General features: G+C 24.5%; 2 protein-coding genes across 8 annotated transcripts; both read left to right on the top strand.

The window, feature by feature from the left end:
- The first annotated feature begins 294 nt into the window (after positions 1 to 294).
- On the top strand, positions 295 to 7,160 carry LOC112594499 (cytochrome P450 315a1, mitochondrial). 2 transcript variants are annotated; one of them, XM_025339306.1, is made up of 9 exons: positions 295 to 515; positions 1,132 to 1,172; positions 1,277 to 1,696; positions 1,893 to 2,074; positions 2,649 to 2,852; positions 3,116 to 3,249; positions 3,373 to 3,588; positions 3,660 to 3,872; positions 7,014 to 7,160. In XM_025339306.1, exons 3-9 carry the CDS (start codon positions 1,320 to 1,322, stop codon positions 7,116 to 7,118), a joined length of 1,431 nt encoding a protein of 476 aa, XP_025195091.1. In that variant the 5' UTR covers positions 295 to 515; positions 1,132 to 1,172; positions 1,277 to 1,319; the 3' UTR covers positions 7,119 to 7,160. The 2 variants fall into 2 exon arrangements, with proteins under 2 accessions (XP_025195091.1, XP_025195090.1); XM_025339305.1 differs by lacking the exon at positions 1,132 to 1,172.
- A 1,719-nt stretch (positions 7,161 to 8,879) lies between these two features.
- LOC112594501 (tetraspanin-9-like) lies at positions 8,880 to 13,471 on the top strand. Of its 6 annotated transcripts, none has more exons than XM_025339311.1 (7): positions 8,880 to 9,256; positions 9,988 to 10,163; positions 11,149 to 11,246; positions 11,328 to 11,516; positions 11,594 to 11,764; positions 12,062 to 12,292; positions 12,755 to 12,964. In XM_025339311.1, exons 3-7 carry the CDS (start codon positions 11,184 to 11,186, stop codon positions 12,818 to 12,820), a joined length of 720 nt encoding a protein of 239 aa, XP_025195096.1. In that variant the 5' UTR covers positions 8,880 to 9,256; positions 9,988 to 10,163; positions 11,149 to 11,183; the 3' UTR covers positions 12,821 to 12,964. The 6 variants fall into 6 exon arrangements, 4 of the variants coding, with proteins under 4 accessions (XP_025195096.1, XP_025195094.1, XP_025195095.1 ...); XR_003114655.1 differs by lacking the exons at positions 8,880 to 9,256; positions 9,988 to 10,163 and adding exons at positions 10,628 to 11,089; positions 13,214 to 13,471 and having other exon boundaries at positions 12,755 to 12,901; XR_003114654.1 differs by lacking the exons at positions 8,880 to 9,256; positions 9,988 to 10,163 and adding exons at positions 10,628 to 11,089; positions 13,214 to 13,471 and having other exon boundaries at positions 12,755 to 12,905.
- The last annotated feature ends 6,965 nt before the right edge of the window (positions 13,472 to 20,436 follow it).

Raw genomic sequence — 20,436 nt, 5'->3', positions numbered from 1 at the left:
CAGATAACACCCATTTTCCCTTACCTGACAAAATTAACCATATGATGATGTGATAAAAATATAAGAAGAAAAACAGTGTAGGTATTTTATCGACATAATTCATTTTTGTGTTGACTAAACTGATAAGAAATAATTAAGATTTACTATTGAAGTATTCACTATTGATACTTTGGTTATAATAAAAGTTTTTTGTATATACTATATAGTATATAAGAATATAGAATTCTATTTACTATTGTCATTTGTCCACAGTTCAGGCCTTTCAGGATATTACTCCGGCCTCCGGGTATTATATGTATACCTTAGTCTTTATGGTTAGCTAAGATAAGAATGGTTAATTCCTTAATTTTAATAATAAATTAATTAAGAACAAAAGAGTTCGAAATCTAAGAAGTAAAAATGTAAATTAAACATAATAAAATCAGTAGATAAATTAAAAATTTTCAATTAATTGTCCTAGTTTTGGTTTTATGATAAAATTCTAAATTAAGCTGACATCTGTAAAATCACCTTAGGTACGTTATTAAATTTAAATTCTTGTTCCATTTTAGTTAATTACATTTAAATACTTGGGTATTTTCTATTTTTATTGCATCTATTGAACTTTTGTGAGTATAATCATTATTTTCAGTTTTATTTGTACGTAAACCAAATCTGGAACTTAGAAAAATGTATTTTTTAAAATTTTAAATGAAGTATGATAGGCCACTATTAAATAATATCTAACTCTAATTAAATTTTTCAAAAGTTTAAAAGAGGTTTTATTATCCTGAAATTTTCTTTTTGAGTACCTATGTATTTTCAATGAATACTTGATTTTTGAAGAATAGTGCAAAACTAAATTTATAAAATGTATTTAGAACATTTTATTAATATACACAAGATATTAACTATTGTATTTTTAATTTCTAATCAGATCGTGTTACTACATTTTAATAGGTACTACAATTATTAATATTCTTTATAATCATAGTATGTACCATACTATTTATAGTATTAAAATATTCAATTTTTTATTACCGATTTCTCATTATTTAATGCAAACACATTACACTGTTTCATTTTTCATGATATTTTTTATCCTAAACTTATTACTCAAACATTTAATTATGTCTATTATTTTTTAATTAGAATATTTAAATCATACATTCTTATATCGGTTTTGAACAAAGGTAATTATTATCAATGAACTCATTTAATGTATATTTTTTTTTGTCTTATTAAGTTGGGTTTTTTTTTTTACTCATTTAATTTAAAAATTGTTTTTATTTAATAGGTTAAGCAAAATTATAGTCCAAGACATTTGAAAGTTTTTTACAATGGCTAATAGATATTGCTCATTAGTAGTAAATTCTACTAAAACAAGATTTATGTCCACTTCAAATTTAAAAAATATAAGAACTAAATCAAAAAAAGAGATACCTATTGTTAAGGGTTTACCAGTAGTTGGAACAATGTTTTCAATATTAGCTGCTGGTGGTGGTCGTAAATTACATGAGTATATTGATAAACGTCACCAACAATATGGCTCAGTATTTAGAGAAAAACTTGGTCCTGTTGATGCATTTTGGATTAGTAACCCATTGGATATGAAATTATTATTTGCACAAGAAGGAAAATTTCCCAAACATATATTACCTGAAGCATGGTTACTTTACAATGACACATATGGTCAACAACGTGGACTGTATTTCATGTAAATTATACTATTATTAATTCCATATTACAACTTTTATAATTATTAAATATTATTTATGAAAATTCTCAACTTTGACAATATTAAATTAATATAATTTTATGAACAGATATTACTTATAAATAAAAATATGTTTCCTAATATTTCTTATCTTAACCTCATATTCATTTTAATGTTATATTTTATTTGTTTTTAGGGATGGAAAAGAATGGTGGAAATATAGACAAATATTTAATAAAATTATGTTAAAAGATTTGAATGTAAATTTTATCAAATCTTATAAAATTGTAATTAATGATTTCTTAAATGAATGGGAATTAAGTGATGGACAAGTGCTTCCCCATCTTACAGCAGATTTATATAAACTTTCTATATCATGTAAGCTTTTAGTGTTAGCTTTAAAATAATAAAATATAAAAGTTACATTTTTGTTTTTATTGGATAAATATAACAAAACAACAATTAAAATAACATTGATAACTGATCATTTTATATATTTCAGAATGAATTATAAAACTTAAATCATGTTATTTTACTGATTAAAATTTGGTATAAATGGAATTTCTTTTAAAGTATTCAATATTTACATTATAACACACTACATAACTAGTTACTTTCTATATTATTTAAATAGATACCTTTTTAATTGCACTGAGCAGTTCAGTATTACTATTTTTTATTCTTTGTATATTTAATGCTTATTATTGATAGATAAGAATATATACACTACAAAGCAAATAATTGAATAAAAATAAGTTATTATTATTTTTCTTTAAACTTTTCAAATATTTTTTTGTATTTGGTATTCAAAGATACAGAATTTATACATATATATTTTGTATTTTTATGAAGTACACCATATTTTATGTTAATTGTTATTTAAATAATTATTTATTTTTAATAGTTGATAATGTTTACAAATTATTAAGTAAATTAGTTGAATGGTTTTCAGTTATGGTGGCACATTTGGTTGGAGGAGCTTATGATAATTATAAAAATGACATATCAAATGATATAAACTGTTTAGCTCAATGTATACAAAAAGTATTTCAGTGTACTGTCAAATTTACAGTTATTCCTGCTAACATTTCTAAATTATTAAAACTAAAAATTTGGAATGATTTTGTGCTAGCTGTTGATAATTCTATTGAAAGTGGTAAGATTTTATCAACTTAACTAAACATTTTTTTAGAGTGAAACTTGCTTAAAATATATTACATAAAGATCTGTACATAATATAAAAAAAACCTAAAAAAAATTATAATTAAAAAGATTTTACTTCTTAAAACTTATATATATTTATGTATAAACATTTAATTATACAAATGGAGTGTTATAAAAAAAACTACTATAATTAAATAAATACTAGTATATAACTTTTGATACATTCATTACTAATATATATTTATTTTTTTATAGCAAATAATTTGGTGTCAAAATTAATGAGCTTTAATGGTGATGGTTTATTAAATTCTTTACTAAATGTTCATAATATACCTAACAATATGATTAAGAGGCTAATAGTCGATTTTATAATTACTGCTGGTGATACTGTAAGAATTTAAAAAAAGTTATTTAATTTTTAATTATTTATATATTTATAAATTGCTTAATTATTATTAATGTATAAGTATGAATAATTTGCTAATATAAAATTGTAATTGTGTATTTTAAAGACTGCTTATTCAACTCAATGGTCTTTGTATACTCTAGGGCTTCATAAGAGTATACAAAGTAATTTAAGACATAGCTTATTAGAAACAGATTTCTTGGATTGTGATTATTTGAATAATATTTTAAAAGAAGTTCTAAGAATGTATCCATTGGCACCTTTTCTTGCAAGAATTTCTCCAAATGATATATATTTAACAGATCACATAATACCTGCAAATGTATGTTTATGTATAAATCCTTTTATTTTATGAATTTATTGAAATAATTTTAATTTTACTATTGATTATAGAGTTTAGTTGTTATGTCAATGTTCACAAGTGGTAGAAATGAAAAATATTTCAATAATCCTGATGAATTTAGACCAGATCGCTGGAATCGTCTAAAAAGTAATAAATATAATGGTGTTAATGAGCCATTTGCAACCCTTCCTTATGGATTTGGTGCAAGATCATGCATTGGACAAAAAATGGCACATGTCCAAATGTGTTTGACAATAGCAGAGGTATAACAAAACTGAAAACTATAAAAGCTTACTAAACATTTTAAAAGAATGCTCATCTGATCTACAAACGTTTTAAAAAAAATTTGTAGTCAGACTTTTAAAAACAACATTAGTATTATATAATTAATAGGTCATTTAAGTTATAAATTAAATAACAGAAATAAGATATAACAAAATTAATTGAAATAACTTATACAATTAACATTATAATTAGGTAAACAGAGAATATATTAATATATATATATTTTTTTTTAATATTTCTATATCAAAGTTTTAATATATTAATATGAGATATAAAAATTGGACAACATATGAAAAAACTATATATTGTTATTGGCTATCGACATCGTACTAATTAAAAGAGAATTTTTGCAAAATTAGTCAGATTTATTGTTAGGTAAAACAATCCTTTAAACTTAGTACAACCAAAAACACAAATGTTTAGTCGTTCTAATAAATAAATGGAGTAGGTATATCAATAGTTTCTTCAATTAACCCATTAATTAAACAACAGCTGGAGATATTATGGCATTAGGATAACAGCTTAACAGTGAAAAATTGCAGATAGGACTTTAATCATAGGATGGATGAGCAATATTGATGTAGTAACTAGCAAAACTCAAAAAATGGTTCTGAATTTTTCTAGACATTTAAGAAACTTAATACAATTTTATTCAGATAGTTTTAATAATAGAGTGATTTAGTGAATTAACTTGTTTTTAGATTTAAAGGTAAAAAGATTATCTCTGTTTTCTCAAGTTTTTTATAATTTTGTAACTTTTAAGTAGGTTGTGAGAATTTTAAAATTGTAATATTTTACATATTATGCAAAAACTGCTTAATAATAATTTGATAAGTCGCTCATTTTTAAGACTGAGATGACAATATATGTGACTAATGGCCCATTTGGGCTTAGCACCCTTTTAATAATATTATATATGAAACCAGTACACTTTTTATAGTCAATTAAAATAATTAAAATATTTTAGATTCTGAACGGAGTGATGAATGTATTGATTTTACAATGATGTGTGTTTTTTTTTTTTGTGTCTGTGTCTGCATAAGTATCGAAATAATGCTTCAATTTCAAACTGATTGGTTTCGAATGACAAAGTGAATATCCTGGAATTATAGAGGTAAAAGTAAATTTTCAACAGTTTTCAAAAATCGAGATAAAAAAGCGGAAAACGAGTTTTACGCAAAACAATTTGACCAAATCGATTTTTATATGGTTAATTCAAAACTAATCACTGTAAATATTTGAAATTCACTAAATGTTTATGTTAGTGTTATCTATATACAGTTTAATTTTAAAAATGTTGAATTTTTGGTTATTTATAAACCACTAAGTATCGATTTTTGTGAAATTTTTGAAGTGTCGATAAAAATGTTGGATGATAAAACTTTTGAAAATTTAATACAAGGTTCTATTGAGTTGTTCTTATTGTAGCAAAAATAATTAAAAATCGTTGTCACAATTTTTATAAACGTTTATAGTTCAAATATTTACGAAATCTATCGAAAACGCGAAATTTGTAAGTAATTTTGAGTTGAAAAATCATAAAATTTTGTGTTTTATACTAGGATTAAAATACTACACTGTGTTTTCCCTCAGTTTTCTTCAAGTAGCTATAGTAAAAACTCAAGCATCATTATAGTAAAATTTTAAGTGCGTTTAAATTTAAAATTTTACGAAATAGCGTATCAATAACGATTTTCCTCAAACGATTTTAAATATTTGTTAATATTCAAAAGTATAAGTCGGTAGATACTTGAAAATTTTACCAGTTTAGATTCGCATTTTCTTTACATGATTTCATTTTCAACATATTTTGACTTTTTTTGAGCTATTTATAGATAATACAAAGTTCCTCATAAGTTATTCTTATAGTGATCAAAAAATTTTAAGAATACATAGGCACAATTTTTTTATTAGCATTTGAAGTTCAAATATTGACAAAAATTCGTCAAAATCATGAATATTTGCAAACTATTAAGTAGGTATAATTCATAAAAAATTTTGTATAAGTAGTTAAGAGTTGAACATTTAATACAAGATTTTCCATAAATTTAGCTTACAATAATTATAAAAGAATTAAATTTTCGTGTATTCAAACGATTAAAACATAAACCACGGAAATTTAAATAAATATATATATATAATAATCCTACAGTAAAATAATAAAATGTTTATACCTATATGTATTATACGTGATGATTATTGTGGTTACGAAATGTTTTCATAGATATTCTCTAATATCTATGAATGTTTTAGGTACTACAGGCGGAGTTTGGGGGGGATATTTTCCTTTTAGCATTACTCGCGCTGTTATCCTAGACTGACAAATCATCTCCGTTCAGAATCGTTTTTTGTATACAATGATACCTATCATTGCATTCAAATTTAATCTACCCTAGTCCGAGGTTCACCCCACCCCCTAATGTACAGCAGAGCGGTACCCACTTGCCCGTTTTTATTTTTTAGTAACATAACTTTTTAACAATACATTAAATATTATAAAATTATAATAAGTTAATAGGTAAAACAATAATAAATCACACACATCATAGGAACATACATAAACAACTGTGCAAAAAAGGGGCTTTCTATTTAAATTATTAATATTTTTGTTTATGTTTTTTAAAACATACTGAGAATTTAAAAAGAATCTAAATAGTATTGTTAAATTGTTATGTGAAGATATGTGCAAAGTGACCTACTTTGAGTTGTTTTTCTGTTTAAAACTAGCATTCAAATTTCTAATATAATACATTTTTGAAGTATTGATCAATATTTTACTAAAATAAATTATTGGTATTTTATCCTGAGAAAAATTAAAATTTTTACTTAAAATGTATTATTTAATTTTATTAGAATAGGTCTAGGCAGCATGGACTATTTAGGAATTGTACATATTTTGATAAAATAATTTGAATTTTTATTTTTTTGTGGTAAAATAAATAGGTTACATAGATACATAATGTATATTAAACATTATATGTAATAAGCAATTAAAACAGTTTTAATAAAAATGCATTCTCTACCATTGATTAAAATATTTGAAATGTTTCAAAGTATTTTTATTTAAGTATAGATTTGTTTTAATTCATATAATATAATTTGTATATTTTTTAATATAGTGCATCAAAAGATATAAGATGCAGACAATGAAACCAGTAAAAATTGCATTAGATTTAATTACAGTTCCAGATAATCACATAAGTATAAAAATACAAAAGATATAATTTTTAAAGTTTATAAATTATTCCTTTATAAAATTGAATACAGGGTCATAAAAATATTGTGATATTTTCAATTGGCATCTGTTAAAATGTATAATATTAAGTATAAATATACAGGTAATTTATTCATACCCATTGATAATTTATTTTTAATAGCTTAATATTACTCAATTTATGTAATGGTGTATATACTTATATACATTTTAGTGTATCTTTTATTATTGTTTTTAAAATTATGTTATATTTTAGAACTGTATTTTAAATTGCAATGATTAATAAAGTTATTAGTGATTTAAGATTTTACTTATTTTCTATTTGTTGGTCTTCAGCTGTTGATTTGGATTTTTTTATTATTCAATTTTAATCTGCAAAATTTATGCATTTTTTGTAATTACTATAAACGGTGAGATCTTTCAATAACTATGAAATATCTAATTACATATTATTAGAACAATAAAAAATTTTAATTTTTAAAACGCGCATAATGAATTTTATTTTTATTAGTAGCAATATATATTTTTGATACCTAGGCTCAGTAATGTCTCCAAACACTTAAATGAGAGAAGAGGCAAGAAAAAAAAATGGTTTAATTTCAGTCTTTCTAGATTCCTACTTAGATTTCTAGTTTTAAATTTTATATTATAAAATGTATATTTATTTTTATAAATATATTTTAAGAGGACAACGTAATTAAACACCAAATTTTTTGCTCAGAACAATTCACTGTAATCTTTTCTTTTTAATGTAATAATGAAACAAACTATTATAAAAATTGAAACTCAGGTTTGGCTCTTCAATTTCTAATATTTGTACAGGGATCTAACAAAGTGGCATTCGGGCATTCTTTCTCTGATTCTATACTATATATATGTTTCTGATTCACTTATCTCTCTAAATACACCTGTAGTTAAGGTCTGAGAATACCTAATAAGGAATTTAAACCAATGCACAGAAATCTACATAATGCTTTCTTAAATTTCCAAAATCATCTAAAGCTAATGTTCAACAGGTAATTGGCTGATTGGCTAATGAATGTAACAAAATAAATTCTGTACACACTGCTTTAACTTTCGCCTTGATCCCTGTCCAAGAGCCTCTAAGTAATATCTCAATTCCTTCTTCTCAAATGATAATGGTTTTAAGCTTTACTTGTGCACTTTATTTCAAAATAAAACATCCTAAATGTACCATGTATGTCTCTTAATGATCAATACATAAATATTCAACACACAAAAATATCTAAAAATGAATACTTGTTAAAATATATTATGCACTGATTATATATAATTTATGTATATAAATATTAAATAATATAATGTTTTTTTATTGTTGAATTCAAAGTTTTCTGATACACATGACGTTGTCATGATGATGATGCATTTAATATCGATTTAATCTAAATTTGACAGTAGATTCTAAGCTAATCATTTTAATCATTTATACACATAGGATGACACATAAGACTAAAAGAGTCCAGTGTCCACTGTCTATCTAAATTATTAAACTTAATATATAAAATGCATTATTTACTCAAATAATACAGTAGATAAGTAAGTCCTGTGAAGTTGGTCGCACAATATGAAAATTTTTGCTCCAAATTTCGTCAAAAATTTATAAGTATTTGTAAGCACAAATTGGAAATTTGTAAGTTACCTACTTAATTTACGACAGTTTTTAATTTCTTTCTAAACTTACTATCGTATTCGTATTAAACATAAAACTTAAAAATTCAGAAACTAAAAGTATAGGGAATAATAAGTACCTACCTATATATTATATATTATGTAAGTACATACTGTGAAATTCTAAACATTTCCCCTCATTTTCATATGTTAGAAATTGTATTTTTATCAATAATTGCAGAAGGTAAAATATATACTTGCCAAATAAGAAAAAATATTGTGATATTTTCAACAAAGTAGGATGTACCTAGGTAATAGGTCATTCCATTGCAGCTTGGATTGACGGGGACAGTATATTTAAGGTCACTATATTATGTGATATTTACATATTTTACATATACAATAACTTAGGTGGTCGTACATAATTAATATCTTTATCGGTCACAAGGCTATGCACGAAGGTCCCAAAAGCACTAACCTTATTTATCATGTGTATTATTATACGAAAAATAAAATTAAGTAAGTAAAAACTTTCACACAAAAAGTAATGGAAAATATAAATTGAAGAAAATGGTAAAACTTTAAAGACCAAAAAATAGACACCTTAATTTTTTTTTAATTTTTATATTTATATTATTATAAGCAATAAATTGTTATGTGCAATAAAATTACCTACTATAGATTTAGTAAAATTTACACGTATGCCATTTAGATTTTATTGAATTGGACCCGAGAGAATTTTCCACCGAAAGAATTTACAGATCATTAAAATTGGAGGAGGTTATACAATCGCCCGTATTATTAGTTGCTATATATGATTTAATATAAGTTATAACCTATATATCTAGTAGCTATAGTTCTATAGGTTACAGTTAAAAACCTCTAGGCTTCGATCAAAAGATTGCTAGGAAAGCACTAGTTATATACACATCTTACATACTTTGTAGATTAAATCAAACTTTTAGGATGCAAATAAGTTTTTTACGAATATTAAGAAATCAGCATAAATATTGATTTTCACTTTTTAGGATAGAACTTATTTAATTTTGATAAAACGTTTTTAATTCTAAGGTAGTTAATTGACTATATGCTTAAAACTATTTCAATTTTACAAAAACTATATATAGTGTAAACGATTGTATATTTGTTAGATATCACTAATTTAGACTAGTTAAAATAGTAAATAGATAGTAGACTTTTTGTAGTTAAATACAATAGAGAAGGTAATTTTTTATTTCAATTTAATTTAGTTATGAGAGACTAATGTATACGCTTCGTTACATCATAACTCAGATTGATTGAAATCAAAGATTAAAACGGATTATTCTATTTATTGGCAATGTGTAAGCAGACAGCAGTAATACTCAGTAATAGATATAAGTTCACGAATCCTTTGTGAAATCCAAACGCATTTGTATTAATACAGGTAGGTAATAGTTGTATAATTTTTATTTCGTACAAATTACCTACTTATTTCTATTTTACTATACTGCATATACTGCACACATGGACTATTTTTCGATTGTGTTTACCATCAACATTCATCAATTATTAATGCTATGTTCTTGTTTTCTTAATCTGTTTTCCCGAACTCTCAGTCATTTATCACTAAATTATGACAAAATATTTAAATTAATGTACATATTAGCAAAACCAACTGCGTATTATACATATCTAAGCACGGTTATATACTTATTGAAAATCAGTAAATGACATTACATCTCTAATATGATGTTAGAATAACTATTTTGAACGCATTGTAATTTATTTTAAGATAATTCAATTCTTTTAGAGAATTTACTGTATAAGAAAACAATTTCAAGTGTTGACCTTTTTTAATATAACAAATTTATTCAACTTAATATTATTGACTTCCTTTTTTTCTTTATAACATAGGTTATTTATATTACATACCTACGTGTGTATGGTTACTATCACCTAGACAACAACTTTTAAAAAAGAATAATAAATGTTTAATACAGCCTATAGGCTTATATAATATGTTATACATATATTAACATATCAAAAATGTGTCAATCACCTTTTGATTATAGCCACACGTTGATGTACATTACATTCTTCTTCCCTCGAATTTATTTTTGTTTGTAGGTTATTCGAATCGTGTCGTTTGAACTTAGCATACTTGCATTATTAAATTTAATGACAACCGACATTTAAATAATATATAATTATAAATGATTTTTTTTACAATATTTTAAAAAATTATTTAAAATGGTTTAAGTGTTTAATATATATTACAAGAGGTAACTCAAGCATATTATTCACATAGAATTACACAGTAATTTTTACTTAGCAGTTCACGTATAGATGACAGTAGACACACAAAGTATTGTATGTATTTCCTTGAAAATATCATTCAATATGTAAATGTTTATGTATATCGATTTCAGGAACACATAGGTAGACAATTTTTGAAGATTATATAATGGAATCTGAAAGTATTAAAATTGTAAAATATTTGTTATACATCTTTAATGTGATATACGGGGTAAATCAATGTTTTAAATACTACTAAATAATATGTTTCCTAATATTTATAAAATTTAGAAATTTATATTTATATTTTTAGATTACAGGAGTGGCTTTAATAGTAACTGGCATCATCGTAATTGCAGATTTAGGACGTTTTTCAAATTATTTAAATTTTTCAATTATTGCGCCACCAATATTGTTTATTATATTAGGTATATGCGTAATAGTATCGAGTATATTTGGATTTTATTGTATTAACAAAGAAAATTTCAATTTATCAATAGTGGTGGGTATTTAGACAATCATTACAGTACATATACTAATTAAAAATAAATAATAATTAAATATTTTATTTGTTTATAGTTTACATTAATTTTACTAACGGTTCTGGTAATCGAAGTATTATTATCTATTATGTCATCAGTATCCAAAGAAAATTTTAATAATGATTTAAGATTTTCTCTAAAAACGTCTATGGGAAAATATTCGTTTGAAGAAACTCATCGGAATTCGTGGTCTACGATTCAACGAAAAGTATGTTCATATATTTTAAATAGTAATGTTTTAAATATAATCTGAACCTTTAAATTTTTATTCAAACATGAAAAGAAATTCAATACTTTATTTAATTTATATGTATTATTGTTTTTATTTATTTTACATACCTAACTAAATTTTATAAGATTAATTTAAAATTAAGTAACATTTCAAAATAAATATTAAACTGAACTGAATTGAATTATATATAGCTATAGATAACCTAATAAATTGAACTGAATAGGTGATACATTTTAAAAATATGTAATTTTAGTTTCTTGTGATTTAATATAGCTAGAATGTTGTGGAGTTGATACACCTAGAGATTGGTCAATTATATTTCCAGAAAATCTAGTTCCTGTTTCATGTTGTCAAAATTTACCAGTTGAATTAGGTGCATTATGCAGGAATTTATTTGATGAAAGAATAATTTATCAAAAAGGATGTTATAACGGATTAAATAATCGAGTGAGATCTAGATTAACCATTATAATGTATATTGCCTTAGCATTTGGTCTTTTCCAGGTAATTGAAATATTTTTAATACTATAATTTAAATTCAATTATGAATAAATCATCATCATGATTTACTTAAACTATAAAATATATTCTTTAACTTTTATGGATTCAGTATGAAAAACTTAAAAGGAATATTGTAATATATTTTCAAATAGCAACAAAATAGTTTGCAATTTTTTATGGATTATAACTTAAAATTCATATAAAAAAATATTGCACCTATAAATTTTTAATATTTTTATATACCTAGATATAAGAAAATCTTATGTGAAATCGAATATCACATTTTTAAGAATTTTGACCGAGAAAATAACTTTTTTCTGAAATTTAAAAAAAAAAACTTTAAAAATTGGTATACTTGTAAACAGTTCAAAAAGAGTTTAAATTACAACGTATCATATACTACAACACAATTATAGTTTATAGCCTTATATGTACTTAGGTATTTATGAATTTTATATTTTTTAGGTGGTTGGGATTGTGTTAGCTTGTTTTTATACGTATTTATTGAAAAACGGTCAAGGAAGCAAGTAAGATAATTATAGTTTTTTTTTTAAATGAGAAGTTGTAAAATTGCTGTACATATACTCATCATACAACTTGTACATAAAACAAGTAGGTTGGTGCTACATAAAATATTTATTATAAATTTAAGGTATAATAATGTGTATTTTTTGAGTAGGTATCTATCAACTTTATAATTTTATATTGTTATAATTAATAATAAGTAATTATTAAGTAGTTATGTATCAATGTATCATTGAATAATTTAGTTCTAATAGATAATATATTAGTTCTAATTTTAAATATATCATAAAATTTTTTATCATTTATCATATTTTCTCATTCAACAAGCTTAAAAATCAAATTAGATTAGATTATATTTTTTATGACCAAACTTTTATTTTATTTATATTTTTATTTTAGAAATTCACACAATTTTATTCAAAACAGATGACATCAAGATGATGTAGGATTTGATACAAATTATTTAAACAAATCCTACAACCAAAATACATATTCACGTGACATGTTAAGTCGTAAAGATCAATTAAGCAATTTATTAGATGCATTAAGAAAACAAAGAAAAAAAATGAATTTTTAAAGGTGTTTACGTCTTATTTCTTTTTCATAATCCTTATAAATGTATAAAATATTATCTTCTAATTTGTACTATTTATTTAAATTTCGATTCCTCATACGTAGGTTAAAATTATTTTTCATTTTTGTTAAATGTACATTATTTTATAAATAAATCTATAATAATAGTTTTATTAATGAAGTATAAATAAGTGGAATACTTATTTGATAAAATAAAAATATAGGATTGATTTGATTTTTATAATACATTAGTGCATTAATATACTATATTTATAAAATGTGAAGACGAATCTATACTCGAAAATACTTTTTTCAATCAAAATATTATGTTTATGTACACAAAATATAATATACAGAATAGTTCATAGTAATGTTTCCATTTTTTAGTAGTTAAATACAGAAAAAAACGGGAACTAACAGTGTATTTGCCCGTATAATGTTTATATAATATAATAATATATGCTTGTTCATTAAAAAAATATTAACATTTATAATGATAATTGTTATTATAACACCAACATGGTAACTTGTGGTATTATCATATAGCTGTTGCCTGTTGATATACAGGTGGACGAATTTCACTCATTCATTTACATAATTTATAAAAACTGTTATATGTCGTAAGTCATTAAACTACAATGCATGTACCTACTCTCATAGCATTTATGACAGTTCCTCAAAATTTCTAGGTTCCATCTCAAAATATATAACGCCTTCTTACATTATTGACGGATTATTTAGGCAAATTATCGTTGAAAATTTAAAATCAAATACTTTGGTTTTCACAAAAAGATCGGTCGCGCAATTAAGAACGAGTTACACATATTTTCTGCAAACTAAGGATACAGTCTGTCTTCAACTTATATTCATTCATCTCTTCCTTTACGACTGAATACTTAGCTTTTTTAGAAGCTTTCATCTGCATTAATTTTCTCTTTCCCGGTAATTTTCTTATTGTCTCTGATTTTCGAGCCAGTCTCTTAGCAATTGCCAATAATTCCTTCCTTCTTAAGTGCATTACCGTTATCTTAAGAGTTTGAATTTCTCTGTTGTCCCTCAAAATCAGGTCTTCCACCATCTCCTTCTTATGAATTTCCAAACACATAGGTATTAATAGCAATGAGTATCCAACAACTCTCACTCGGGTCCTCAGTTGTGCGCTTATATCGACTTAATCCTCCTAAACCATAAATTTATCCAGAAATTGTGAAATCTAAAAAAGAGAAAACCTCTCAAAGTCCTATGATTCTAGATATAAAGCAATATTTAAAATAATCCCCACTTAACCATGGTTTTAATCACTAAAAATTAGTCATGCGTTATTATAGTCAATTACATCAAATTAGACACTGGACACAACCTCTTACCATACCACTCATTTGAATTGGGACAATGATATGTATTGCATCCTACTCAAAGAGGTGGGGCTTTTTGCGATTTTCAACGTTTACTACTTAATTGTCCATCACTTTCTCAGTAAACAAATCAATTAAAGACTTTTTTTTTTAAACTTCTGGTATCAATAAATTCTCCTTCATGACTGTTTTTATATCAATATTCATTATTTATCAATATAATTACTATCAAAAGTATACTTAAATTTATACTATAAAAAGTTTTAACATTTTAGTGGTAAGTTGTTGACTAATGTATTATTCTGTATGTGTCAATATATAATGTTATGTACGATAAGTATCATGATATATAATTAAAAGTTAAAAACTAAACTAGAAAAATATTTTACATTTTTAAACAATCTGGATTTTTAAGCTTTAAGCAATTACAAGTCACGACGTATGGAAAAAGGAGAGCTATTAAGCTGTAATTATACAAGTAGTATAATTCCCTGATTATCGCTAATGGCATATTATTATTCTTATTATTTAATACATAGTGTCATTTATATTAAATTTACTTAGCACTTATTATCCTGTCACTGTTTATTTCTTTTTTGTTTGAATTATCTGCATTTTTGAGTATTTTTATATTTATTCACTATTGGTTATCGTTTAGAACGGTTTATAATAAATTATATTTTTTACTTTATGAAAAAGCCTCTACAATTTTCTATGACTTTGAACTAGTTTATTTTAAATACTAGACACGATCGTTTTGTAGAACTTGATACCCTTTCATTCGATGTCATCTATAATAAAAGCCTAAGTAGAGTTTTAATTATTATATTATGTTATGGTATATTGCCTATATTGGTATCTGTAATAAACGCTAGTAAGCACCAATTTTGCATACCCGATGCGCCGTATTACATTTTTAATTTATATTAATTGTTAGTTATTTTTTAAGTACTAAACTACTATTTCATTTTTATAAAATCTTATACCTATACTTTTACGAGTTACTGTTAATTAAATAATTATTATCTCCCCAAAAAAATGTATGAGTGTTCTGAGTCAGGGGATTATCATAATTAAATATATTATATAACTGTCATAAATGACGTTTAAGCAATAATACAACATTGGAGAGTATTTTATTATAAGAATAGAAAGTTATAAATAAATAATACTTAAGTATATTATTCATGATTATAAGTTTTAAAATGTAATATACCTATTGAAAATAAATAAGAATTACACGAAATAAAAGTTTAAAAATCTATAGCCATATTAGGTATATACTAGGTAGATACATTTATCATTTATGTTATAATACCAAGATTTCTATACACACACATGTAAAATAAATAAATTTAACATTTAAATCAAATAAAATCGTTTAAATTGTGGAATGATATTTCTCGCCTCTCGAAGTATGTTTTTTTATGTTTGTAATACGCCACATTTTACTGTTATAGTGTTATGGCATAATTCCTAATAGTTATAAATTATAATTTACTACTACCTCCCGCAGAGCCGCCGACAGTCCAGTCCAAAGCAACGTATTATGTTGTGCGTAAGTAGTAAGTGGTATGTATCGGTCCTAATAAAGTACGGTATATTCAAACTTGTCCAATCGATCCGTTCTTAATGACCATAATATACGCACTCGATAACAACAAACGATTATTATTATATCATCATAATGCTTGTTATAACTTATTATACACGTATAAAAATGTCAAATGTCGTGATACGTTAAAACGGAACATGTATTGGATTATTAATGCAAACTTATTGATTATAAATTATAAACAATCAAATAAGCACCAGCAGAATCAAAAGGGATAAACCGTGAGGCACAATAATCGACGGTCCCACGCGAAGTTGGAATCTCGCCTATTTAATACCTTTGACACGATGTCGGTACACATGTATAGAAAACGTACGAAGAAAATGGGTTATGATCATAATTTAATAATTTATTTTATTATTATAACATATTGACGATAAAAATCGATAATAATATCACATATTTTTTCAACTTTTTACTCGCTATCACACTTGCTTATTACCACTTGTAGTAAATCGTCGGTTTTAAAAAAAAACTTTTAATACTTATCCGGGATAAATGACAGTTGTTCAATCAGGATTTCATTAAAAACTAAGGTTTTATTCTACTCGAATTTATAACTGTGGTAAAAATTAAACTGACTATTTAATAGATTTTATTGAACGACGAATGCATTGATTTTATAATTATGTAGGTTTTTTTTTGTTTACCATCAGCTCCTGGAGCAGTAAAAATGTTCTAATTTTTTACTATTTAAATGGTTTATAGAAATAAATTAGATTTAGTTGGTACTTAAAAAAGCACATTTTTAGCACTTTTTAAAATAACCTGGAAAAGCAAAAAAAATTAAATGTATAAGGAAAAATTGAATTTTTATGTAGAATCAGTAGAGATAGGTACTTAATAAAATCGATTTTGATGTTTTGGTGTGATTTACAAACAAATGATTTTCCATACTCGAAATTTTCATTAATTGTTCATATTAGCATTTTTAATAGATAATACAATAAAAAAATTAATTTAAATGTATTTTTGACATAAAAACAACAGAAATGATTATCTCGTATTTAAATATATTTACTCATCTGTCTGACCAATATTTTAACATTGTTATTCTTTACGTCCAAACGTATACAGAATCACGATCATAATAATTATAAAGTATTTAAGAATTATAATTTAATTAATATAATTAATAAACTATGTCTCACACTGGTTCATTGCAAAGAATTTTACCTCGATGCTTAGTATTACGATGTCTGGAGGCGAGACTTATATATAGGCACTGTCTCGCAAGATGATTTTAATCGAACCAAAAAGTCGGACTAACGTCAATGTAATTGTTAATTACTTCGCTTGTCTAGTGAAAAGAAGTAAAAGGTCGATGCCAATCATCGCATTTATGATGCTTAAATCTGAGATAAATATACCGTGCTCTCCAATGATTTCAACCTAAACCTAAGTAAAACGATTGTCCGAACTGGAGGATATGAAAAATTGTGGTTTTACCGGCCCATTAAAGGCTATTCAATACATTCGCCATCATTTGAGGTGTATCGTGGACGTCTATCGTCGATCTTTATTATACCCATTGTCTTTAAATTTGAAGTCAACAGACTGCATTCGAAAAAAAAAACGTAAACGATTAGAGCTACAAATATAGCTCAAGATTTGATTTAATTCGGACGTACTTGCACAGTGAAGATTGATCCATTGTTTTGTTTAGTATTTTTAAACAGTAACATTACCTACATCAGGTAAATCGCCAGTGTTTTATTATTCTAATGTCCAGAGGTTCTTTAACCTAATTATAGACGTCAAAATGTCTGATCATTATATTAATTATATAGTTGATTATCCCAGGAAATACATTTATGTCACTGTAAATTCAACATCATTACTTACTTTGAAATATCGAACTAACTATTATTATTTCATAATCAAACAATATATAACATGATATTACGTAAAATTGCCTATTTTGGGAATAACTATTTCATATATATAAATATATTATATAATTACTAATTGTGTCCTTGCATTTCGTTGCTCATACAGAATTCGCCAGTGTTAAATTTGGTTATTTAATACCAGTTGATCATAAATAAAATTAATAATTATATTTGTAATCAATGCTAATGTTAACATAAAGTGTAATGCATATAAATAAACAATATTTTTGGTTTTATATTTTGGCATATAGATGATATTTTCGGCCTATCTACATATATATTCAATTAAATACTAATATCTAATTAACATAAATAAATGTTTTTTCACTCGTGTTACCATGATAGATAACATATAAATTAACAAAAAAAGTACAAACGCATGTTTTTTTAAATTATACCACTTAAAAATAAATACAGTAAAAATAAATTTATTTATCAAATATTCAAAAATGTACCATCTGGTTCTTTTTTTTCGCAATAAAATTTGATCTGAAAATAACGTCAGTCAAATTATTGGACCTTATTTTTTCTTAAGCTTCAATTCCAACGTGTCTATGTCAGAGATGTGTGGTTTCAACAAGATTGGGCAACATCACACACAGCTCATGCATCGATGGAAGTTCCTTCTTAAAAAAATTCCTGAATGTCTCATTTCGCGCTTTGAAGACATTCCATGGCCCCCTCACTTCCCTGACTTGATAACACGTGATTAATTCTAGTAGGGACATTTAAAGTCAAAAGTTTATCAATACAAGCCATGAATCTTTGGTGGATTAAAGGACGAGACCAAACGAGTTGGAAGAGAAGATCCGGGACAGATGCTGACTGACGCGATGATCTCATTTCGAGAGTGTCTGGATTCCTGCATTGCAGCTCAATAGCAACATATGACTGACGTTATTTACAAAACCAAAATTTCTTTTTACTGCAATTAATTTTCGCGTAGGTAGCGAATTCTTCAGAAGAACTTATTTATCATAAGCTGAATTACCCGGCGTTTACCTGAAAAAAATCGGTGAGCAATTTCTTCTATACATAACTCAATACAAAGCCCTTTTAAGTGTAAATGTCTTACATTAAGTTACTTTTATAGAGCGAAATTTAAAAACCACATTTTTCATGCATTAACATATTCTTGTGAGAGTCCCTTCTGAAAAAACAAATTTTAACTAAAAAGTTATATCTATGTTTCCCACAACTATATAAATACTATAGACGCTATAATTTGTCTTCCATGTAGCAAACATAATTTTATTTCTCTACAAATTAATTAAAACTATCTCAGATGCCTTCGTCTATATTAATTACGAAGTTCAAATATATTACATCAATTTGTTTCGGTAAAAGTCATCAATGATCACTTGTCAAATAATTAAAGCAAAATATCATGTTAATTGGCCGAAATTAAATCAACGAAGTTTATTAATTCTTTTTATGGACTTAAATAAAAATGTTTACCTAATACAGGTACTGTATAGAATTATTTTTTAACAACTAGAAATAAATCAATTATTGTTTTAATTTAATTGGGACGATTTTGAAACATAAGTTTAAGTATATTATGACAAAGTAAATAATTTAATATGTTAATTATCAAAATTAACTGATTTTTGGTGAGAATACTTGACAAAACTCAAATACTAAAATACTAAATAATTAAACGTTATAATATATTTTTGTCAATAAATATATTAAAATGGTATAATACTGACAAATACTAAATGAATAATCCTTAGTTAAAAGATATGTATCCAAAACTATTATACGCTAAAAAAAAAATATATTAATTAATTAATAAACAATTATTATTAACAAGTGTTACAAGATTTTTATAATTCATATTCTCATAATATTATAATAATAATAATAGTAATAAAAAAATCATTATAACATCTAATCTATTAAGTCCTGTTCCGATAACCATACACAGTAAACTATACCGTTCTTTACACAGTAAGAATATAAATTATGATAAAAGATGAGTCGCTTTTTTTTTTTTTTTTGCTGAAAATACTTTTTACAATATTAATTACAAAATTAAAAACATAGCTTTTAGAATCATTTACATAATATATTAGAAACATTGTATTTGTAATAATTGATTAAATAAATATAAAAAAATAATCATAATTTTATTATCAATACTTAATTATTACAATAACCTTAAGACCAAAAATAAATGTTTAC

Source organism: Melanaphis sacchari, unplaced genomic scaffold (assembly GCF_002803265.2).
Source record: "Melanaphis sacchari strain LSU unplaced genomic scaffold, SCAv2.0 Contig22_pilon_pilon, whole genome shotgun sequence".
Lineage (NCBI taxonomy): Eukaryota > Metazoa > Arthropoda > Insecta > Hemiptera > Aphididae > Melanaphis > Melanaphis sacchari.
The sequence above is the reverse complement of the archived record's forward strand: the minus strand, read 5'-3'. Positions and strand labels throughout refer to the sequence as shown.

What these genes read in the sequence shown, in the direction of transcription:
- LOC112594499 (XM_025339305.1), top strand. Translation starts at nt 1,320, where the DNA reads ATGGCTAATAGATATTGCTCATTAGTAGTAAATTCTACTAAAACAAGA. An exon ending in TGATAATTCTATTGAAAGTG is followed by an intron (nt 2,853 to 3,115) that starts GTAAGATTTTAT and finishes ATTTTTTTATAG; the next exon opens with CAAATAATTTGGTGTCAAAA. An exon ending in TAATTACTGCTGGTGATACT is followed by an intron (nt 3,250 to 3,372) that starts GTAAGAATTTAA and finishes TGTATTTTAAAG; the next exon opens with ACTGCTTATTCAACTCAATG.
- LOC112594501 (XM_025339311.1), top strand. Translation starts at nt 11,184, where the DNA reads ATGGAATCTGAAAGTATTAAAATTGTAAAATATTTGTTATACATCTTT. An exon ending in TCTTTAATGTGATATACGGG is followed by an intron (nt 11,247 to 11,327) that starts GTAAATCAATGT and finishes TTATATTTTTAG; the next exon opens with ATTACAGGAGTGGCTTTAAT. An exon ending in ATTTCAATTTATCAATAGTG is followed by an intron (nt 11,517 to 11,593) that starts GTGGGTATTTAG and finishes ATTTGTTTATAG; the next exon opens with TTTACATTAATTTTACTAAC.